General features: G+C 41.4%; 3 protein-coding genes across 4 annotated transcripts; 1 reads left to right on the top strand and 2 right to left on the bottom strand.

The window, feature by feature from the left end:
- Positions 1–136: 136 nt before the first annotated feature.
- LOC108923190 (cullin-4A-like) lies at positions 137–13,977 on the bottom strand. Its single transcript, XM_018733806.2, has 20 exons — positions 13,054–13,977; positions 11,364–11,479; positions 10,575–10,678; positions 10,048–10,117; positions 9,732–9,805; positions 9,463–9,625; positions 8,428–8,517; positions 7,866–7,948; positions 7,700–7,767; positions 7,360–7,478; positions 6,389–6,581; positions 6,019–6,123; positions 5,780–5,890; positions 5,295–5,380; positions 4,856–4,963; positions 4,571–4,684; positions 4,217–4,322; positions 2,524–2,696; positions 2,258–2,410; positions 137–1,720 (listed from the first exon to the last, which is right to left on the bottom strand). Exons 1-20 carry the CDS (start codon positions 13,499–13,501, stop codon positions 1,625–1,627), a joined length of 2,580 nt encoding a protein of 859 aa, XP_018589322.2. The 5' UTR covers positions 13,502–13,977; the 3' UTR covers positions 137–1,624.
- A 733-nt stretch (positions 13,978–14,710) lies between these two features.
- Positions 14,711–18,116, top strand: mcts1 (MCTS1 re-initiation and release factor). The gene is made up of 6 exons (XM_018733462.2): positions 14,711–14,885; positions 15,279–15,431; positions 16,973–17,070; positions 17,263–17,396; positions 17,657–17,724; positions 17,875–18,116. Exons 1-6 carry the CDS (start codon positions 14,875–14,877, stop codon positions 17,954–17,956), a joined length of 546 nt encoding a protein of 181 aa, XP_018588978.1. The 5' UTR covers positions 14,711–14,874; the 3' UTR covers positions 17,957–18,116.
- Positions 18,117–19,417: 1,301 nt separating this feature from the next.
- On the bottom strand, positions 19,418–21,914 carry c1galt1c1 (C1GALT1-specific chaperone 1). Of its 2 annotated transcripts, none has more exons than XM_018733456.2 (2): positions 21,817–21,914; positions 19,418–20,996 (listed from the first exon to the last, which is right to left on the bottom strand). In XM_018733456.2, the coding sequence occupies exon 2, from the start codon at positions 20,986–20,988 to the stop codon at positions 20,032–20,034; it is 957 nt and encodes a 318-aa protein (XP_018588972.1). In that variant the 5' UTR covers positions 20,989–20,996; positions 21,817–21,914; the 3' UTR covers positions 19,418–20,031. The 2 variants fall into 2 exon arrangements, with proteins under 2 accessions (XP_018588972.1, XP_018588971.1); XM_018733455.2 differs by having other exon boundaries at positions 21,826–21,914.
- Between the last annotated feature and the right edge of the window lie 1,198 nt (positions 21,915–23,112).

The raw sequence follows: 23,112 nt of genomic DNA, 5'->3' as shown, positions 1-23,112 counted from the left end.
TGCTGTCAGAATACAGTAAACTGTTCACATGTTCCATAAACAATGGAATTCAAAACAGTTCCAATGCCAAGAAAGGGTTGTTGCTCTGGTATAACTGGAAACTGAAGAATAATCACAGCAGGTTCAGAAACCTTGTAAACTGCTTTTATTTTTCCACAGACAACACAACAGCCTCTCATTCTCATGTTAGTGTCCGTGCGGACCAGCGGCCCTTGATCTCTGTCCTGTTAAATGGATGGAATTAAAAAAAAAGACACTTGGCACTTCTTTGTTTCAGAAACAAGATTGTGTGGACCACCATCCACAGGACATTGGGTAAAAAATAGCTCTGAATAAATCTGCCATAAGTACGACAAATATGGCAAATTCTCACCTGCACCCCCAAATACTATACAGTACTATATACTATAAGGATGAAGTATTATGGTAAAATGGAGCATTTTGCTTTCATCCAACATGGATCTTGAACTGAATTACTTGTACCCTCAGCTCCTCGCAACCTTGAAGCACCTTTAAGGTGACCAACAAAACTCCCAGAACAGACCAACAAATTACTGAAAATGTAGAAATGCTTTTAAATGCACACATTTGGTTCTCTGCTCCATTTTCTTTATCTATACAGCAAAACAAGTTGGTTACAGCCCTGCTACATGGAAAATAATTTTATGCTGCACATAATATTGTAAGGATAAAATTAACATGTAAAGCACTGACATCTTGTTTAATCTTTAACTAGGGACAGCATTAAGGTTCAGAATATTTTTCCATTCCTTGTTAGACCTCAACACAAGTCAGTGAAATTTATTTCAACAGGGGCTGAAAAGTAATACTAATAAAAGATTGCACTTAGCACAGTTGGACAATTGCTTGGTCCTTTTGTGTGCTCCCTCCTCCCCAAACAAAGCTCATCTGAAAACTGAGTTGTGAGAATATATATATATAAAAAAAAAAGGATACGTTTAGTGTTTTGCAACTTACAAAATCCCTGCAGCAAATGAAGCACTGGCCTGTTTTGGCATATGTACAAATTTAGCAGAATGGTGAACTCATCATTGGTTTCCTGTAAATATGTATGGAATTGCCATGTGACTCAGTGCAAAGCCTTTAGAATTTCCGACTTTACTAGTTATTCAGGTCTTTCCTGCACAAAAAGTCAATCGTGCTATTAAACCAGTCAAATACTCAAATGGGTGTCTTACTATAGTACTGAAACAACCTTCTGTTAGATTTTTTAAACAAGGTAAAAGCGGTATTAGATTTTTTGCATTGTGTATATAGAGAAACAAAAAAGTACAAAAAGTAGAACGCCACATACAAATCTGACATATCCAAATCTGAAAATAAATACACTTCCTGAAACAAGATGTTTGTGTGTTTTATTTTGTTCTTTTTGTCTATGGTATTCGTTCCCACAGACCAGCACTGCTAAAAGGGGCATCGCCCTCTGAAAGGAGCATATGGGGTCTACCGTAAACCTGGCTTTCGACCCAGTCCTGGTCCGAAGGCGCACGTCCATTGTGCTGTCAGCCGCTGGTTGGAACGGTGAGCCATCTGCTGGAGTTTAGCGCAGAACAAGTGTTCAGGGAAGCTGAAAGCTGGTCATCTTGCACAGAGCACCCTCGCTCTAGGCCACATAGTTGTACTGATTGGGGCTGTCCTTGTCACGTTCCATGTAGTCCCTGTCGATTAGTGACTCTATCCGCTTCTTCAAGTCAGCAGGCTGCAGGAGGAAGATTGAGACTGATTGACCCCAATAAGGTCTCCATAGTATTGAATCTTCACAAAGTAGTCTTCAGATTAACTTGTATAATTCCCATATACAGCAGCATAAATGAAATGAGCTGAACATTACATTGATACATTTAAAAGACAAATTCAAATACAACAAGCAAACAAAGTGCATTTCATAACAAGCAAAGAGTCTTAGATGAAGACACATTTGTCAAAGCAGTCGGTTGGTCCGACACTACCGTTTCTGCTGACACATTACACAAGTAGCTGCTGTTAGACTGATAGGAAATCTAAAGACGATCATGAGATAGTGTCGCAAATTTATGTGTAGTTGTTAAATCAGGACAGAAATATCTATAAGATCTGTTCCGATACCTTTCTCGAATGCTGAAAAGGATTCAGCTGCTTTGAACTATTTACAACAGTCCACTAAGACCACTGGAAGGCACGTACATTTCAGCTTCTCTGTAACCATTAATTGTTCCTGTGTGTGAAGAGACCTCAAGCCTGAAGGATCTTCCCTCACCTTCACAGGGAATTTGAGTTGATTGTAGACCTCAGAGACGAGAAGGTTATGACTCAGCGTCTTCCTCATCTTCATGATTCGAACGATGGCCGCGTCGATCTGGTACTGCCGGTCCTGGAAGACTCGCTCTGTAGTGCTGGCCTGCTCCTCCACCTGCAGTCAAATTAAGAGGTGACCTCTGAAGAACGGTACTGCTGAGTGGCATCAGCTTTATATTCTGACAAAGAATGAGCGAGGAGTTAAGTGCAACAGAAAAGCAAGCTTACCGTTTCCTTCATCTGGATCTGGTTGATCTTTATCCTGAACAACTTGTGCTTGAAGTCATCATTACAGGAAAATTTGTCTCCATCCTCAACATCTTTGCTCTTGGGTGATTTGGAAAGGACACGGGCCTTCCCGCAGGCCAGGGACTGCAGTGTCCGCCGCAACTCACTGTCCTCTACGCGGTGACCAAACCAGTGTCAAGAAAACAAAACCGTTTTGCACGTCATGCAGCAGCAGAACAGCAAAAACAAAGCAGTGTTGCTTCAGATCCTGCGGACAGGTAGGCTGTGGCAGTCAATCCTGTACCCTTTTCTGAGACTGAAGACTTTCAGAGCAAACCAATACTGCAGTGTGCATAACAACTTGTGTAAGGAAAATACCATTGTTTATATTTAAAGCTTTTACCCCACAGACATACAGGCAGTGCCCGGGTTATGAAAGTCCGACTTATGTACAACCCGTAGTTACAAACCAACCCATGTAAAGCCTAATATATTAAAAATTCGAGTTACATACAATTATTTGTAATAAACAGGCGCTATTTTGCAACACGCATCAAAACATTGCGCGTCTACAGCGGTTTGCCGGCTCATGGGCGTGTGGGCCCGAGGTAGGACAAAGACTTCCTTTTCAGTTGGACTATGCTGCTGCTAAGTGTCTTGTGTTATTGCATTTGCTTTTATTCCCCCCCCTCCCTTTGTAACCAGTGCACCAAAGTGTAAATGTGATGCAAGTGATGGTGATGCATCAAAGAAAAGGAAAACAATCACAACTGAAACTAAAGTGGAAATAAAGAGATCAGAAAAAGGTGAAAAGCCAAACACTGGAAAAGCAAACATGAAAGTTTCTAATTTTTTTATACCTACACACACACATTCTCTCTCTCCTCCTCCCCTCTCTCTATTATAAATACTGTAGTAACATTTATCTTTCTATGCCTGTATTATAAAAACTGTAGTTACATTTATTTTTATTATTGTATTATGTTAAAGATGTTTTAGTGTATCGAGAAGCGTTTCTTTAATGTTTTTATCCATAGAAAGGCACACAATATACTAAGGCAAACATTTGACTACCTGACATTAGATACGAACCGTACCTAACTGTTCCAACTTACGTAGAAATCTGACTTAAAAGACAGACTTAGGAATGAAATTTGTTTGTAATCTGGGGACTGCCTGTACTGGACAAAAAGTACACACATCCTTATCTTAACAGGGTCAGTTTGTGAAATCACCCAATTGGGCTACTTCCTGTTGTGCAGGAATAATGCTATTTTTTTTTCCCCTGGTTTGCGCGCATATATTTTCAGCAATGTCATTGGCTGATGGTGGTGCCCGTCACTGCATGTAATTATACATGGGAAAGTTTGAGATTTACATTTATTCATTTAGCTGACTTGGCGACTTGCACTGTTAAGCCAGTTACAACTATTCACCCATTTATACAGCTCGGCAATTTTACTGGAAAGCACAATAACAGACATCGTTCAGGGTAAGTACCTTGCTCAAGGGTACTACAGCTGGAGGTAGGAATCAAACCTATGACCTTTGGGTCCAAAGGTAGCAGCTCTAACCACTATACTACCAGCTGTCCCTGGTATGACATGCTCATTTGCATTGTGGTCAAATACACTGGACCCCAGTGCCAAATTATGACATCTACTGTGTACTTTCATAATATAAAAATCTTAACCTATTCCTGTTGCCATTTTAATCTCCTCCAAGGTGAACTCCTCTCCTTCATTGAACATGAGCAGCACTAGTGTCTGGAACAGGGAAACCTGAAGCTCTTTCTTGCCCTGTGAAGAGAAAGGAGAAGAGATGTATGACCATGATTTATATTAAGTATTGAAAGTTATAGTCACTTAAGTTATTCTGCATGCACAACACTGCTGCATAATTTTTCCACAAAAGTTGACCAGTACTTATAATCAAACAACATTTTTGTAAGATTACGACACATCTAACAAGCAGCAGGAGTCGAGTAGTAGTACTGCAATTTGTGGGCCAATCTACACTCCCCAATGGGCTCTGCCCACCTTCATACCTCTTTAAATTCAGCTTTCAATACACAGTGCCCCAGTGTTGACTGCCACTGGAGTTTCCGTCCGCTGTGCTTGCCAAGATAAAACGTCTTAAAGATCTCCTGAAGTTTCACCATCTGGGAAAGTAAACAAATAAGTCAAATTCCTACAAGCACACCAAAGTATTTTTGTACATGCATAAAATAAAATTTTAAATTGTCCGACTGTTGTCAGGGCTAATACAGGTACTACACGCCATGTCTCAAAAAACTGTAGCATTAGGGATGAAGGCGGCAAAACCAACCAACCTCTGGAGGCAAATGAACTTCCATAGGCACATAGGTTGGCCAGTATCCCATGGTGAGGATATTTACTGTTAGCTCAATGTTCCCTGGGATATTCTGACATTGCATATGCTGGAACAAAACAAAAAACGGGAAGCATTTCTTTATAGCATCAATCATCGTCAAAGCTTTAAAATAGCTGGTATCATTTGACTGGAGTGATGTTCAATACTGATGAGTTTTCAGCTTATGCAGTTCTTACAAAGAGTAGCTTGAAAGGTGTTTTGTCAATGAAGCTGAAGCACTGAAGACTAAATGATCCAACATTAAATAAATACGCAATGATAATTAATGGAACACTTTACACCATTTTGCTTGCACCAAGCAGTGGGATTTAAACGTGCAATATACTAACTTTTAAATCCTGTGCAGCAACCTTCTTTTTAGAGGAATGCACTTGTACCTGTTTGAACTGCACCATGATGTCCTTGGACAGCTCCATATCTTTGAACATTCCTTCTAGTTTGCTGGTAAAGGCAGCGCCACATTCTGGCAAAGAAAACAAAACAAAACCAACCATCATTTTGTGCAATAAATTCAATTTTTATGTTATTCACCTTCTTAGTTTTAACCACCCCGAAAGAAGTCATTTCTGAATGTTCCATATGTAACTGTCTGCTTTGCAATGTGCATAAAGACAAAGTGGAGCTGCACGTGGCCTGAAGCTGAGCTACAGGGTGTGAAAGACAAGCAATGCGCTTCCTGTTTCCTTCATGACCACAAGTTCAACTTCACATCAACTTTACTACAAGTGCTGCTGTTCAAACAAGTTCTACCATCTTGTGCTAAATAATTTTTCTTCGTGTGCCAATGCTTAGGGACTTTTGTACATCTATAAACAGGTGGAGGACGTGTCCTGGGTGATCTGGGGAGGGCGAGGAAGCTGACCATGCTTCAGCTTGGACAGCATGGACTTCTCGGCATCCACGGAGGCACTCTTTCCCACGAGCAGCCGCTTTGCCAAATCTTTCTTGTAGAACGCCTCAAACACGTCTTTCCCTGTACACAACAGCAGCACAGTAATGAGGATGACAAAAGGTTCCTCCGAGGGCTAAAACACAAAGCACTGTGGGACACGGTGTGACATCTGAACTACAAACCACTTTATTTTTGTCAGAATACCTCACCATAAATGAATCTAAAGATGATCATGATTTTGTCCAGCATCTTCTCCAGCTCCTCATCTGTGGCCTCCTTGTTCCCTGCCCTGAGCTTTGAGTCCACATATTTAGCTGCAAGATGAACAAATGAACGTTTTGCACAACTCAGTTCACAGAAAACTTGCTGTTTCATAATATTCCAGCAGCCTGGCTAAAGGTGCACAGAACTTGACCGAAGAAACCGCCCCTCCACCTTTCACAGTTAGATATATCTACGAGCTGCGGCTCAAAAGAGCAGAAATTTACATTTTACAGCAGTTCACATGGGTTCCATAAAACTCCCCTTCTCTGCATTTATTGCTGACAAGATCCTCCAGAGATGAAGTAACATACTTACCAATGAGCTCAGCCGGCTTGTTTGGCCTTTTGTTGATGAAGGTTTCAAAGGCTTCCTTCATAGCGTTGACAAACTTCTCGTTCTTAAGGAAACAGACATCGATGATATGGTCCACCTTGTCTTTGAAGTCCAGCAGCTCCTGCACCATAGTTTTGTCCTTCTCAGGGTTGATCACAATTGTGCTTCCAAAAGCCTGTCACATATTTCAGTGTAAAGTAAGAGGGTTTGCAAGAGTTGCAATATTAATATTAAAGTGATGAATCAATATCTAGTTAATGACAGTGAGCAGCAAACAACCCTTAACACCATCAAAATGTAGTTTTTATTTCTTAACCAATCAATAAAAATGAGTAGAAGCCCTCCTCCCCTTCCCTTTAACAGGAGACTTTGTTCACTGCTGCACTCTGCTGGGTGAGCAAGAGTTACCTAGCAAATTACCAGAAGTGTACCATGAATAAATGTAGGTATGCTTTTTTGTTTAAATAATGATAAATATCCCCATTCTTAACATGTGACAAAAATATTCCAGTCCTGTAATTAGTCTTCATTAGTTACACTCTGTACTGCCAACAAAATCAATTTCAATTCAATTTATTTTTATAGAGCACTCTTCTCACACAGTGACACAGAGCGCTGAACAAAGGCATAAGACAAATAGATAGTTGGCTATATAATGAATTGCTACTTTATCCATGCAGTTACTGGCCATGGAGGAAAGGAATGAAAAACTCAGAACCAAAAGTCAAGGGGGGGAACCTCTGGGGCTTCATTTGCCAGTGGCTGCCCAACCCTGTGGGCATTCTAGATTACAAAAATGACCCTTCAGTCAATTTACAACTAATAACATTTTAGTTGAATGTTAGTGTAGATGAATGTTGTGAGTAAGTAATTACAGGTCAAGACCATGGTGGTTGTGTGTAACTTTACACATGGTGTTGCTCTGAAAGAGGGAAGAATGATTCCGAGTCTACCTTGATATACTCTATCCAGTGTTGAAGGAGTGCCTGGATTCCCCCTCGGACACGACTGAACAGCTGGTATAGTAGGGAGAGATCCGGGATTCTGTTCTCATCAAGCAAGTGATTCAGGCCTTTAAAAAAAACAAAAAAAAACAAAAAAAACAAAACAAAAAAAAGTTAAAACTTCCTCTGACACAACACCCAAGCAGGCTTTTCAGAGGGCCACAACTCCAACAAAACACATGCAGATGTATATTCAACCACAGCGCCTGGGTGGTGCGAGAGGACATGGGGTCAATCCCCCTCAGTCTGTGTGGAGATTACACTTTCTCCCCATGCCTGCGTCGAATACCTTTCTGAAGGATGGCAGTCAAGTGTTCCCCCAGCAACTGCTTCTCCACAGTGGCGATGAGAGGCTTCCTGCAAGTCCAGCCAGAAGCAGCAGCAGTTACCGAGGAAGAAACACCAATACTAGTATTTCACTGTCTCCAAGCCCAGGACAAGTGGCTAAGACTTACTGCGTGCCCTGGTCCAGGTACGTGATCACTCTGTCTGCCTCCTCCTCCAAGCGCTTGTTGACATGATGAAGGTATGCTGGAACCTGACCATGGAAATGCCATTCAATAAAATTGCAACAGTGAGAAATTTAAGAAATTTTCTGTATAAAATCAGCAAAGCAGTTAAATATTAGAAAAAGCATTCAACTTTATACACGTCTGAGGATGTAAGAGGACCCTGATAAAATGACATATGGAAGTAATAGACAGCAAACTATATAGTCAGTCTACTACTGCATGGCAGATTTCAAACTATCCCAGAACACAAAGATAACGCATATGCAATGGTGACATTTACGAATAAATTCAATCTGGCTAATATCAGAAACCTCTGTAAACAGTCATATCAAATATATTAAATGTTTATCATCTGCTAAATAATTCCAGGAAATAAGAAAACAATATATACATAAAAAAATGCAGTATCTGAAATATACATGTGCAGTTTTGTAACCTCTAGGCTACTTTTCCTGAAAGGTTAGAAATGAGGGGTTGGGGGGGGGAGTAGGGTACAATAACTCGCCTCCCTCTCCTGCATCAGCCTCTGGCCTTCAGCTGCATATAGACGGCCGGTCTCTTCGAGGAAACGCTGCTCAAATGAATCCTGGTAGATCTGGTAGAGAGAGGACAAACACCACGTTCTCACTGCTTTGGTCTCTCGTTTGCACTTGTTGCCTTACATCCCCAAATATCTGATGCACTTCTGCATTTTTCTACTACTTACTAGTTAAACGTGAAGGAAACTATGCGCGTTAATCCCATTACGACATTACAGAGCAAAAGGTCAAAATTAACGTCCAGTACACCGGATCCTTATTTTAAGGATTGGCCTAGTAAGGAATTTCCAAACATACATTTTCCCCTTTTTATTTTGAACTGCATTCTGGTCACTTATCCCTTTCATTATGTTTCTCTTTGTGACAAAGTACATATGACCTGCATTTATGTGCTCAGGCACCAGACTGCAGTAAATCACACCCAAACAGAATAGGAAGGCAGTACCACCTTAACTCACTTCCTCATTTCTATTTAGCTCATTTGTCATTTTAAGTTTTTAATTTACTTTTAATGGAACGTAAGGTTTATTCACTTACTAAAAACAAAGTTAAGAGTATTTTTAAATTTTATTATACCTGCATCTACACTTTATACAGAATTGAAAGAATGAATACAGAGATGGATGTTTATATTGTTATTTTATTCTTTTAGGTTTAGGGTTGATATATGTGGCTTTGGAGTTTGAAACAAATGCAGTTGTGAACAGACTTCTATACCATATTGTGTTGGTACATTGAGGAGCGAGTACAGTCTTTCAAAGCACATAAAGCAAACATATTTTGAACTTTAACACATAGAGAAAACAAGACAAACGGCGATAAAACACAATGTAAGACCAGAATGTTACTTGCCATTTTTATTTGTGTATTAATCACAATTAATTTATTATTCAGTGTCAAAATATAAATTTCTAAGCATCTGAGTGCAGTAGTGTTATCCAAGAGCGTATTGCAAATGTGATGCTCTTGCAGTGGGACGGTAGAAGGAACGTGAGCTTCACCTGCAAGTCGGAGAGCATGCTCAGCAGGCTGCGCAGCAAACTCCTGTCCACAGCCTCGCCACTGCGCTCCTGCTCAATCAGCAGCAGGAGGCCATCGATCGTCCGTCCCTGGACCTTCGGGTCACTGATGATGTAAAACCGGAATAGCTCCAAACCCATGTCCCTGGGGACACCCGCAGCCGTGTTAGAGAGGCACACATGGACGCTTTTACACCTTCTGTCGTGTACGAACCCCGCAACAAAACTGCAAATTGGTTATGTAAGCTTACCAAATTGAGGGTAGCATTGTGTTCTGTAAAACGTAAGTGCGATCCAAAAATAGAAAGATACTCCTAATCATGATCTGTAATAAAAAACAGTCACTAATATTAAAACTGTAAACAGAATAATTCTTACATTTTACATACTGCACTTAAATACAGGCCTGACTGGAGGAAGTAAATAATTCCTAGATGTTAGTGCAGATTTATATACTGTATATATATATAAAAAAAAGTCAATGAATTAAATGCTTGAAAGGGCACTAAATTCATGCTGTATGACATCCAGCACTGAAGCAGCAGGAAATAAAACTGCACAACTTACCATTTGCCTGCAGTGATCCTGCCAACACCTGTCAATTTTCTTCAGGAAGAGTCCGCTATCCAGCGCCTCCGTGACGGCGAAGTTAAAGACCAGCACCGTGCCCGTTTACCCCAAACTCAAAGCAAACGTCTAAAGATGACCTCACACTCAGAGTTATAGAACCCACTTAAGTGGGAGGGATCGCACTGCTTACACCTTCACACTGCTGCCAGCCAAGCTTGACTTTCTTTTACTAAATACAACAGCAATTTCTGCTCTTGAGCTTTCAAGTTTGTCATATTTCCTAATATAAATTAAGATGTGCATAATGTATGCAATACTTGTTCCAGTAAGAACTGCAAAAAACAATGTCACAGAAAACACCAATAAGTACTGTACATCCAAAAATCGGTTAATGTTATTCTGTCTTTTTTTTTTTTTTTTTAAATAGGTTTCACCTTAACCTACAGGGTTGACAAGATTTTAGCTGTTTTTCTGGTCTTCTCACGAACAAACGAGCACCGCTTTCCACACATCATAAAGGATATTCCCTAAACTGGTGGATCTGTGCCTTTATGTGTTCCTCACACACAGCCCGCAGCTGCTTATAGAGTTTTGCAGAAATTTTGTGGGAGCAGAGATTTTCCACCGCCTGTCACAAAGAAACAGAGGAGCACAACTGACCTTTATATCAGCATAACTTTTTGATTTTTTATTCATATCAACTCAGTCACCATAATTAAAACATATTCCGTATACTGGAACAGTGTATGTTGAGAATCCAAGTCAACGGTACAACAGCAGCTCTTTTGTCATAAATCCAGGTGCTTCACCACTACACTACCTGCACTATGAATATATACTATAAATTCTTCAGCAGTAATTTACATGATGATTCTAAAGCATGCGATGCATGTGAAACATTCCTAGACTGAAATGGTTAACAAGAATGCGGAAAACTACCTAAATTGCGCAACTACAGGCAGAAGCAGAAATACAAAGGGAACACAAGATTGAGTTATATTAGGAGCATTATGCACATCATTGGTTCAAATATGAGATTTCTGCCCTTAACACCACAGCACCTTAAGGTCCTGAGGTTGGCAAACCTCAAATCAGCTGGCAACTTAAAATGTAAGAGCTAACTAGCCAGAAAAACACCTTCAGACTAGCCTGTCTGATCCTGTGTGCCGTTAATTTCAAAACTTACTGTATGGTAAAGAATATTAATGTGTCAGCCTGGTGAGCACATGGGAACACCAAAGCTGTCGCGCTATTTAAAAAAACACACCAACCGTACAGTACAGTCAGAGAAGGGCAAAGCCATGACCTCTCACCTGATAGAGCTCCTCCAGATTGTATTTGATCGATGTGCTATTCTGTATAGCCTCAACTGCCTCCCTCAGTTTCTGCCAGGTCTCGTCTGTGTAATTCTCAGGTAGCTTCGGTTTCTCTGAAAGAAAAATGGTGGGATTATGACATGCGTACTCTGCAGAGCAGCTCACTGAGTAAAACGGGGTTAAAAAAAGGTATTGCTTATGCAGTATCTAAAAAGCTACAATTTAAAATACACAATGTCATACCCAACTACAGAAATTATAGACTTTAGTTAGGTCCCAAGTTTATTAATTTTTATAATTCTGTCCATGAAATCCTGAATTTTACATACAGAATTCTTGCTATTAAACATATGCAACAATTGTATGCAAACATTTGTATAATCCAATGAAAATTAAGGACATCTCCTAAAAAATTGTCCCATTCATATAATACAGTCTATGGCGATTCCATGTATTACAAACTATCTTCACTCTATGTAGTCTTTATATCTAATAAGAATTATTTTCAAAATAAACCGGTGCTTCACAGACCCCCTGAAGCTCGCCCATGAAGCAGCAACGGGTCCCATTCTGACACTTAAATCTTACATTTTTCTTCAAAAACTGAGATTGAAAATTATTTAACAGTAGCTTATGTTACAAAATATTTTGATTAAATATTAAAACCCAAAATATGCCGCTTTCACAGGTATTCAAACCCCAGCATTAATACTTGGAAAAGCTTCCTTTTGATGCAATGAGAACTTTTAAGTTTTTTGAGGTAAGTATGCATGCTGCTCACGAGTGATTTTGGCTGAATCCAGACACATTTATGCCACGTTGTTCATCTTGGTTGGATGACGCTCTTGTGGGCCACAATTTTCAAATTGTGCCAGAGATTCTTGATGGGATTGAGATGAGGACTTTGACTAAGCTACTGTAGGACACTGAACTTTTTGTTCTTCCAGCCATTCCAGTGTTGTTTTGGATCACTGCCAGGATGAAAGGTTAACTTTCTCCCTTATTTTTAGACTAAAACATTCTCCTGCACCATTTCTCAGTATTTTGCTCCATCCATTCATCCTTCTGTTTTAACAAGATACACAGCCTCTGCTGATGAAAGTCAGCCCCGCAGCATGATGCTACCACCACCACACTTCACTGCACAAATGTGTTTCGGGACATCAGCAGTCTTTGGATTGCATAGTCAAGGGTGAGACGAAAGGAATTTTTATTCCAAATTGCTTAAAAATGTCTGGTGTTTGTCAGAAAGCATGACAGTGGCCTGCAGTATAAGAAACTGCTAACACTTTTCAACAGGTTTTATATTTCTTAAAACAGATTGAGATTTGTCTTTGAGTTAACTGACTACCTCAGAAATGATATCATAAGATGTTTTTTGGTTAAAAAAAAAAAAGTACTTGGGAAATTTTTAACAACCAGTTTCTTTGGTCAAGATAAATGTTTTATATCGGTAAAAATAACCTCTGACTTTCCACAGACCACTTTGTTTGGTAAAAGTTGTTACATTAGAAGTCTTTTTTTCTGTTCCAGTTGACCGCGTCTGTCTCTGAATGGCCAGTTCCAGTGCTTCATATTTATAACAGTCTACAGTACTGCAAAAACGTACATATTCGACATTCATTTGTGTGTTTATGTGAAGAGAATGCCGATACTGAACTAGATGAATGTCAATGTAAAGAATTACCTCTGAAGTTCTTGATGACCAGTTTCTTGGCCGTGCCCGCTTTGCCGCCGCAGAAGGGCGCCGCTCCGGCCGTCTTGTTCAGTCCGTTGGCCCGGTGTGCGGCCGCTCCGAGGGCTCCGGAGGCTCCGAGGGCTCCGGCCCCGCTCAGGAGCACCTGCTTGGCCCTGTTCGCACACGACTCCTCGGCCATCTTCACATCGAGTCCCGCGGCGTCCAGCGGCTCCTCGAACCTCAGCTTCTTCCTGGAGTGGACGGAGGCGGACGGAGAGCAAGTGCTGCTGTTCTTGGAGGGAGACGAGGACACGGAGCCGCTGTCGTCCTTCTCGGGTAGCGCTACTCTCCGCTTCTTGGAGGCCGGGAAGCCGCCGGTTCCGTTACCATCAGCTGCCTGTCTAGCCTCCTGAGCTGGCGCTGGGGGATTAGGGGAGGATATACCTGTCGGAAACATGAAAAACACGAAACCGAGGAGCCAGAGTGTATCTGTATATATTGACTGGAGTGGAGTGGGGCGGGGAGTCAGTCTCAGGCAGTCAGTGCCGCGCGCGAGTCGGAACGCTGGGGCCAGTGCAGTGGGGAAGCACTGACTGACAGAGAGAGCGAGCGAGCGCCTCGGACAGACCGCGGCTCTGCTCAGCCAGAAAGAGACAATAATAAGTGAAGAGCGGCTCCGCTGGCGGTTCCGCTCCGCTCCGCCTGGCAGAGGAAAGATGGCCGGTTACTACTTCCTCTTGACAGTCCTCTTTAAAAACGGGATGCGTTCGAATTTTATTAATGGCTGACAGCCTCCACGCTTCATTCCACGAGGACGACGCCACACAAATCACGCGAACCGCTGCGTTCGTAGTCTTGACACTCGCTGCCGATATGTCAGGATACGACTGCGCTCCGTTGACCCGGCGGAAGTGCTTCTGGCCGCTGCGAATGTCATTGGCCGCGTGCAGCCTGCGCGCCTGCGCGTAACGCGGGGGCGCGCTGTTTAGCGACGTCACGTTCCGCCCGCGGCACAGGCGCGAGCGCTCTTTGCGCATGTAAACAGGCCGGGTTTGCATGACGTCAACACGGCTCCGGAGCGACACCACGTGTCCGCGCGTGCGGATGCATTCCTTACGGAATTGAACTTTAGTGTCAAACAAGTTTTGTAAAACAGAAATCTTTTAATATAAATGTAGAGCAGAACCTGTGACCGATACATGATGTAATGAACAAGACAGTGTCGGTTGTTACTGACTTGTTCTACCGCGGTAGTGTGGCGAGCATCCGATGGGGATCGTTAGTAACTTTTAATTCAGAAATGGTGCCTAAAGTTCTACAAAGCATTTTCATAACAACACTGAAATCAGTATTACCATTGGTTGTAATTGTAGTGATGTCAACAGGGGTACGTTTATTTATGTAGCACAAACTTTTCTCTAGAGCGATGTAAACCCATTATTAATTAGTATTCCACTGGCATCTTTGTTCAGTGTGACTTACAATGCTAGGTCTACTACAATAAGGCTCAAAATAAGACAATGCTTGTTTGTATAACTTTCTGAATGCATGAATGAACGGAGCATGATTAGTGTACCTGCTAAATGTTAAAGTACCACCGCTGACCGTGCGGGGGCGCTTCATGGGAAAGTTTTTTTCACCTTTGCAGGCTTTCCCCCAGCACTGTCGCAAATCATGCCGCAAACTGACAGTAGGTGTCGCAAAGTTGTATGTGGAGTACGGGAAGCGTGGATATCGGGCGCGAGCGAAGGGATTAATGCTCTTTAGAGACACCGTCGTCAACAAAAAAATAACAGGGACCATCATATTGAGAGGAAGAGGACCTTGAGGATGTTTAAAAAGTGAGGTTTGCCGCTCAATGTAAATTTGTTGCTCTAACCTTCCGCTTCCACAGCTGCTAGGCTAGTAGTAGCAGGAGAAGTGACAGTTACTTTTCTCCTAAATATCCACATCACATGAACAAAATATAACTTAACTTAGTGATGATTGGATTAGGATGTGTATATTTTTATTTGAATATATGTACCTATGTTTGTTTCAGAGTAATGACAGTGAATGTTTTTGTTGTCTATGTTTGCTGCTGGTGGTGTCAGTGTCATGCCGTCATCATGGCCCATGGGCCAAATTTCCTTCCTGCTTTAGTTTGTGCTGCTTTTCACCAAGTGTTTTTTGATGGGTCTACAAATAGCATTGCACAAGTGCTTTAATAACCCACCCCACCCACTGCATTTCAGATTTGACGAGAAGGAAAATGTGTCCAACTGTATCCAGCTGAAGACCTCAGTTATCAAAGGCATTAAAAACCAGCTGCTGGAGCAGTTCCCCGACATCGACTCATGGCTCAACCAAATCATGCCAAAGAAGGACCCGGTCAAAATAGTGCGATGGTAAATCTGGCCGGGATGACGCCGTCATTTTCACTGTTTAGTCACATCCAAATGCCCTACGGTGATGTTGATGAAGCAACAAGATTAATCACAATCACAATTAGTTTTCATTTTCAAAAAAATTGTTGTTTTTAAACATGTTGAAATCGATGACTGTTGTGTATGGTGGTTCCGTTCCGCTCCGCTCTGCCTGGCAGAGGAAAGATGAGATGAAGCTTCCCAGTTCTCAGTTATTTATGATCATTTTGATATGTCATATTTTTAATATGTATTTGAAGGTTGCTGCCACAGTTGGTCCCTGATTTCCGAACTGAATACGGACCAGTTTTGCTATTCGAAAGTTTGCCAGTTGAAAGTGACACGGTGCGGACAAGGGCCTCTTCATCAATTATATATGCAGCTGCTCGCGTGACCAGGGAAATAGTGGTACTGGACTGAGTGACTGCACTTCTAGTATCTTACGTCTGTATCAGTATCCCTGTCTGTTGGTGAAATGCACTTTTGTTTACCGAGAAGTATGTTGCTTTGGAGAAAAGCATCTTCCAAATAGGTAAATGTAAGCAACCCTGAAAGCTCCACGGGAGATAACAGGAGGTTGTTATCGATGAAGACGGAGCATTAGACAGGCTCCCTTTTCTGTTTTTCCATTCAGCAGATTGCAGGCAGCACGGGGGCAGAGAGGCCCTCCCTCTGGTGAGCCGGGAAACTGGTTTGTGCACATGCCTGGTGGCTTTAGTCTCCTGGCAGGAGTGCTTGTGACATATTATAAATAAGAAAACCCAGTAAAGAATCCTGCCACAGAGCTAGACCGGAGTGTTTATGGTCACCTGCAGTTCTTCGATTCCCTTCATTTCTCACACACATCACAAAAAAATTCACAAATTCCTAAAAACAACCATAACAGTGAAAAGGCATCATTATTAGAAAATTAAAAACAATGTAGAAGTATGTTATTTTCCCTGAAGGACAGGCAAGAACTGCACATCAACTTAGAGCTGGAAGTATTATATCAAGGTTGAGAATTATGCAGAGGTGGCATTTCACTGGCATGTACTTCACTTTTGCAGCTTGTTCAACTTCTATTTGTTTTTTTTTTCTTTTGAAAAACTTAAGGTCACTCAGTGTTTGCATCACTATTTGTTTGAGCATTGGTTGAAACCTTGGCGGGCAGTTTGGATTGTTATACCAGCCTAAATACTTCTCAAAATAGTTAGTATTGGTGAAAAGTTAATTACGTGAAAGCTGGGTATCAACAGAATTTTGATGCATATCTGAGAAATATTGTGTTTTGGTAAAGTTTTTTTGGAGATAACATGATATGATTAATAAAGGCTAATATTTGGACCAGTTTTAACCATAGGGTGAGTTTTCAGTAGATACTGCAGTACTGCCATAAACAGTTTTAGCACAGAGCTGCATGAATGAGCTGTGTTGGGTTCTATGAATGTATATTGATTCTTTACATAATCAGATTAATTCATCGTTTGAGTCCATTTATCGAGTGGTGTATTTATATTTGGTCTGTTGCATTATTCTTACAGCCATGAACACATTGAAATCTTAACAGTAAATGGAGAACTGCTTTTCTTCAGACAGAGGGAAGGACCTTTCTACCCCACACTCAGACTGCTCCACAAGTGTAAGACCTATATTTACAATGATATGGGTGAAAGTGACTTTTCTGTATTTCTATGGCTTCCCAAAAGGCTTTGTGATATATATATATATTATATATAATATATTTTAATTTAAAGCAATATGGGAACAAGCCAGGTCTGTTCATGTTTTAAGTCTCCAACTTGATTTTTTTAAAAATATTTTTTATTCTCAGATCCATTCATTCTTCCTCATCAGCAAGTAGACAAAGGGGCCATCAAATTTGTCCTCAGCGGAGCCAATATCATGTGCCCAGGGCTCACTTCACCTGGGGCAAAACTTTACCCAGCTGCTGCAGACACGATAGTTGTATCCTTTACCAACTTTACAGATGTGATACAATGGGGAAAAATGTTATTTTGATGTTATTTAGAACAAGTGGAAAAGTTGGCATGGAATTGTTTACGGATTTGCAGAGTCATTAGCCAACATTTGTAGTTACAGAAGTACTTGTACAGTGCGAGAATGGGCTAAATAGATGTAGGCTTTGGTTTATCAGATTAGTGTTTGAAAATGTCTTATTTCTTCCCTCTTGAGTTATTGTTTTCTTCACTCGATTTTTGCTGAAGGCCATTATGGCAGAAGGAAAGCAACATGCGCTCTGTGTTGGTGTGATGAAAATGTCAGCAGAAGACATGTAAGCAGCACCTCTGTTTGACACATTGTGGATCATTGTATTTTGCACTGTATTACCAAGTACGTTGGTGTCTCTCTCTTAGCTTTGGGAAGCTTCGTCTCAGGTTTAACATCTTTCTTGTATGTCCTCTTTCATTCCAAACACAAATAGAGAGAAGGTCAATAAGGGCATTGGAATTGAAAATGTTCACTATCTGAACGATGGATTATGGCATATGAAGACGTACAAGTGAAGACCCCTCCCCAAATCTCCTCTGCACAGCTGAAGCTGTGGGAGGGGCCTTCATGTTGGCTGACTGCTATTTTGCATCTACAGAATTACTCATGTAACCGTCTGTATCTTTGATTTGATCCTAACATAATGCTCAATAAAGTTCTGCATTTAGATCATAATTACATTTGCATCTTGTGCTGACTGCATGAAAGAATAACTACTTAAATTTTGAAAAGCCACTGATTAAATCAAAAACAAGCCTTAAGAGAGTGAGAAGGTATATGAGATATTAATGGATTGTAGGTTCTGCTTTAAGGTACAGAAACAGTCTTTTGTTCTATAGCTTAACTGTGTCATCTTTTTAACCTACTGCACAACTGTTCCACATAATTTTAGTTGCAGTATAATACTGTAAGCCTTGACACAAATGCTGGAAAGGCATTTAAGGTGTATTAGTTGGAGGAAAATACAGCTGAATGCACAGAGGGAAAAAATACCAAAATTTAAAAAATATTCTTTAATAGCAAAAGTGAATTAAAATAACATGTCACTAAATCATTTGATTACCACCTTAATTTCATAGAGTATAAAAATTACTCAAAAATACAACTAACAAGCAGTATGATATTTTATAAGATTTCTATTCTGGTGTCTGAAAAGAAGCCCATGTCTGAAGCTGGTACAAGTGGGTTGAAATAGATTTGCAAAATTGTAACTACAAAACTGCTTGCACAGAGCAGGCAAATACAAGACATTTTTTATAGTGACATGGATGCTTCTGTTGTAAGAGTGGTGTCCTCAGAAGTATTTACTTATCAAAATGCAACTTTTAGTTTTCTCTCTATATAATGTAAAGCCTTTAAAATTCTTTCCGTATGTATACAGTACTCTAGTTACATTTCTTAGACTTGTCCTTGAAGACTGTACAATGAACAGTATAAAATTAACACCACACATTTTGACCGTTTCATGCAACAGGTGTCATGCCAACGTCACAACTTCACTTAGCACCTGTACACACCTGTCTTTCAGTTTCTTTTACATAGCTGGGCCACACCTGTATCTCCAAGTTGGCCCTATTCATGTGACAGCAGCATGACGAGTACTAAGGGCAGTTAAGTGTAGGGCTTGTCAACAAGGACACCAAAGGCTGGTACAAGTGAGATGTGCACCTGCTAAGGGTTTAAGTCAAGGGCCCTATGACATCACTTGAATGTTTACTGGAAGATCTGAGTCTCCACTCCTATGTCACACCCAACTGTTATGTACCAAGAAACACTTACTGGGCGACTACTTAAGCCAGACTCCTTGTTAGGTCGCATCACCCAGAGAACATTCAGTATCATACCATAACTACTTTTGTTGTAGCTGTCCATGGATCCATTACTGTCTGTCCTTAGGATGCAGTCTCAGAAAGCTGTTTCAAAGCTAGATTTTAAATCTCTTTTGGAAACCAAGCTTTCCAAATGAGTGCAAAAAAAAAAAAAAAAAAAAAAAAAAGTTTCCATTGCCATTTTCATTAGATGCATTCAAATATTTCAATGAGACAACTTAAAGGCTAACATTTAGCTTTAAGTTTCATATACTGTCAATTTCTGAAACACTAATTCCCACCCAGCAATATATGGGTGGACCTCAAGTTCCACAGGCTGAATTAAAACATAAAAAAATTAATGATTTACTTTTATGTGCCTTTGCATGTATGTTCACTGTTCTCCACTGCCTGAGAAAAAAAAAAGTGAAGATGAATAGCAGGAAAAAAAAAAAAATCAAATTATTGTTTAGGCCATATGCATAAAGTAATGAATAATATTGACTTTCAACTTTGTTCTTTTGGTATAATGCCACAGTCAATAATTAAAAATGTTCACTTTTCCTCACCAGCACATGGTATTCCAGTCTGAGTAGAATTTTCTTTAAGTGCACCCAGCTGGGCAGTTTCAACATGAGTTTTGCTGTCTGCGTGTCAGTGTTTTACAGGCCATCTACTAAATGGGATTAATTAGCGAGCAGACATTTGTGCAAGCTGGTCAGGCTTTGGGTCCACTGCAACTGACACATTCGGCCAGCACCCCCCGCTTCAGGGGGCTGCGATCAGTCGTTTTCTGAGCCCACTGGGGGCAGAAAAGCCAAAGTGTCGTGAAAGGTGTGTCCATAAGGACGAAGTCTGTAAACGCCAAACATCATGACCTGCATCTGGTTGGGTGTCATTCCAGAGAAGGTGACAGCCATGTCTGAACAGCAGCTCTCTACAACATCCAGAGGGTCCTGGGCCAGGCTGGCAGAGATGAGCGAGCCCACGCTCCTGCTGTTGAAAAGTCCCTTGCCCTGCGTGTCCTCCCCGTTCTCAGCAAACACACCACGGTACTTCAGACACTCAGCCAGCTGCTTCTCTTCACTCAGCTTCCACAGTGTGCGCCCACGCTCCGGACACTTCTCCGTGTCCTCAAAGACCTCCATTAGACGCCGCAGGGCCTCGTGGCTCAAGACGATGCCGCTCTCATACTCCACGTACTCCAGCTCCCCTGACTTTGCAGTGCGCCCAATATAGAAGGGCTGCTTGGGGTCCTTGTCCAGCACCAGGTACTTCAGGTTCTCGATGATGGCAAAGGTTGTGGGGCGGGCCAAGAAGAACCAGCGCAGGTCCCCGGCATTGTCATACACATGTCTCAGGGCCTTGCGTATTCTAGCCCACTCGTCCTGCTCCTGCAGGTCTATTGCTTCTACGGCTTTGGAGGACTCTGATGTGTAGAACTCCGCCCGGTCGCAGTGCTTGCTCCAGGTGTCCCTGGCCGTAACCCAGAGGGCCAGGTCCTTGGGTTGCACCATGATAGCGCAGTACACCCGTACCCTCTGGCTCAGCTCCAGCCTCTGGGCCTCGGGCAGCCCCTGGAGGGTTTCCTTGTTGGGAGCCTTGATGTGGTGGTGGAGATGGCTGCTGGGACTGGACTGCCAGCCACCGGGGCTGAAGCTCCCCAGGAGAGACACCACCAGACAGAAGACGCTCCCCAGCAGCAGGCCCTTAATGAAGGAACTGCCCTCCGACAGCATGTTCGAAGCTGCACGATGGAAAAAACACACAGCAAAGCAGGTCAGAATAAGTAAGGTTTTCATGCTGTACTTAGTACCCTGGCAATACTGTACCAGACTGTTGCTTAATCAACTAACATGGAGTCACAGCTCCCAGCGCAAGTACTGACAGATCAGCCCAAATTCATACGCTGCGATTAAATTAAACTGCAACTGTCAGACGATGCATTCAATGAATGCAATACTATAGCGTCACATAATAAATATAAGAAGAAAACTAATTTTAATTACCGGTTGCAAATGGAAAAGATTTACGTTTTTAAACTTTTCGTCCGGGAAAAATACTCGCGTGTAATCAACATGACATGGGTCGTACACCCAATTCGACTGACATAGAATAGATACAACGAACGTTGTTTTATAAACGAAGGACCATCGTATGAGCACAGCTTCCACAAGATATGAAACTTCGGCGTCGAGACTTTGAAAAAATAAATATTATTACAAATAAATGGAGTCGAGTTGATGATGGTGGATATCGTATCGACAGTTAGCTCTGACAACCACACGTTTTACGGCGCATTTTTCGACAATCATCGCCCCAAGCCGACGAGTCTATTATACGTAAATTTATTACCTGTCACAACTTTACGACATTATTATTCTGTCAGAGGTCAACACTTGTTAAATTTTAATACATTTTTTTTTTTTTAAAAAGACTACAGCTAGACAGCGAACAGTACAGCTCCCCAGAAACAACAACAACAACACTGAAGGTGTTATGAAGAAGAAGGAAAAAAAAAAAAAAAAACCACAAAAAATATTATTTTTAAGCCGTTGTTATCTTGCCTTCGTTACCTCAGCCCGTCGCGTAATTCACCTCTGCTTCGCTCGTGCGCCCGTGTCTAACCGTGTAACTGCAACTCCGCTGCCGCGAGGAACCTTTAACGGGCGTCACTTCCGGTTGTGGGAGTCACACGAGGCGAACTTTCCTGTTTTGCTGCGAGAGTGAATTATACGCGCCTTCAGCCACTGGTTCTTTTAGTACGAGTTTAACGGACCTTAACGTTAGAACTTATTTTAAACATTCATTTGAAAATACTGGGATAATACGTAACAAATTTAAAATGGTGACATAATACTTAACAATTTCAGACAACAACAGTTGGTAAGGGGACAGCTGGTTGCGTAGAGCTACTTGGGACCTAAAGCCGGGTCACAGGTTCGATTCCCACCTCTTCTGGCTGTAGTACCCTTGAGTAACATACTTGCTCCGCTTAAAAAATACCATAACATTATAAGGCACTTTGGAGAAAAGCATCAGCTAAATGTAATAGACTTTAATTTACATTTATTTATCTAGCTGACACTTTTCTCCTTACCAACTTCCAGTGGATACTATGTAGTGTTACCAGCCCATACACCTTATTCACCAAAGTGATTTACACTGCTAGATACACTAGGTCACTCATACATACATTAGTGGAAAACACTCTGTCACTCACATACTATGAGTGAACCTGAACAGCAGGTCTTTTGACTGTGGGAGGAAACCAGAGCACCCAGAGGAAACCCACATAGACACAGGGAGAACATGCAAACTCCACACACACTGAGGAGGGATTGAACCCATGTCCTCAGTGTGAGACAGCAGTACTACTTGCTGTGCCACTGTGCCGTCCGATTTTTTAATGAAAATACGCATAAGAGGAACTCGGAGCTTTCAAACTGCAGTCCTTCAGCAGAAAGACATGGCTACTGAAACATTTGTTGTAGCAAAAAGAGAAAATCCAGTTTATGTAAAATGCAGAGCAGTTGTTTGCTATCTACACAGGTGACATGTCTTTCTTTGCTTTGGACAGATAGTCCAGTCAACCTTTGACTGGGGACATGATGAGAGACGACATATTAAAGTTCAGTCTAAGGGTAATTTGAAAAGATTTTAGAGCTTTCCTTTTCAAAATACCCTCTTTGACATGAGATCCTTGTCCACTAGGAAAAGTTCAACTCATCATTACCCTTCAAGCTGCAGCAGCTAGATGTTAACTAAAAAAGTTATATGGTAGCCCATTGAAGAGTTGTGTTTAATGTTGGACAATGACAAATATTCAGTTAAAATGCTCTTCTATATTGGCTTTACACTCA

Source organism: Scleropages formosus, chromosome 13, assembly GCF_900964775.1.
Source record: "Scleropages formosus chromosome 13, fSclFor1.1, whole genome shotgun sequence".
NCBI lineage: Eukaryota > Metazoa > Chordata > Actinopteri > Osteoglossiformes > Osteoglossidae > Scleropages > Scleropages formosus.
This window is presented reverse-complemented; position numbering and strand designations above follow the sequence as displayed.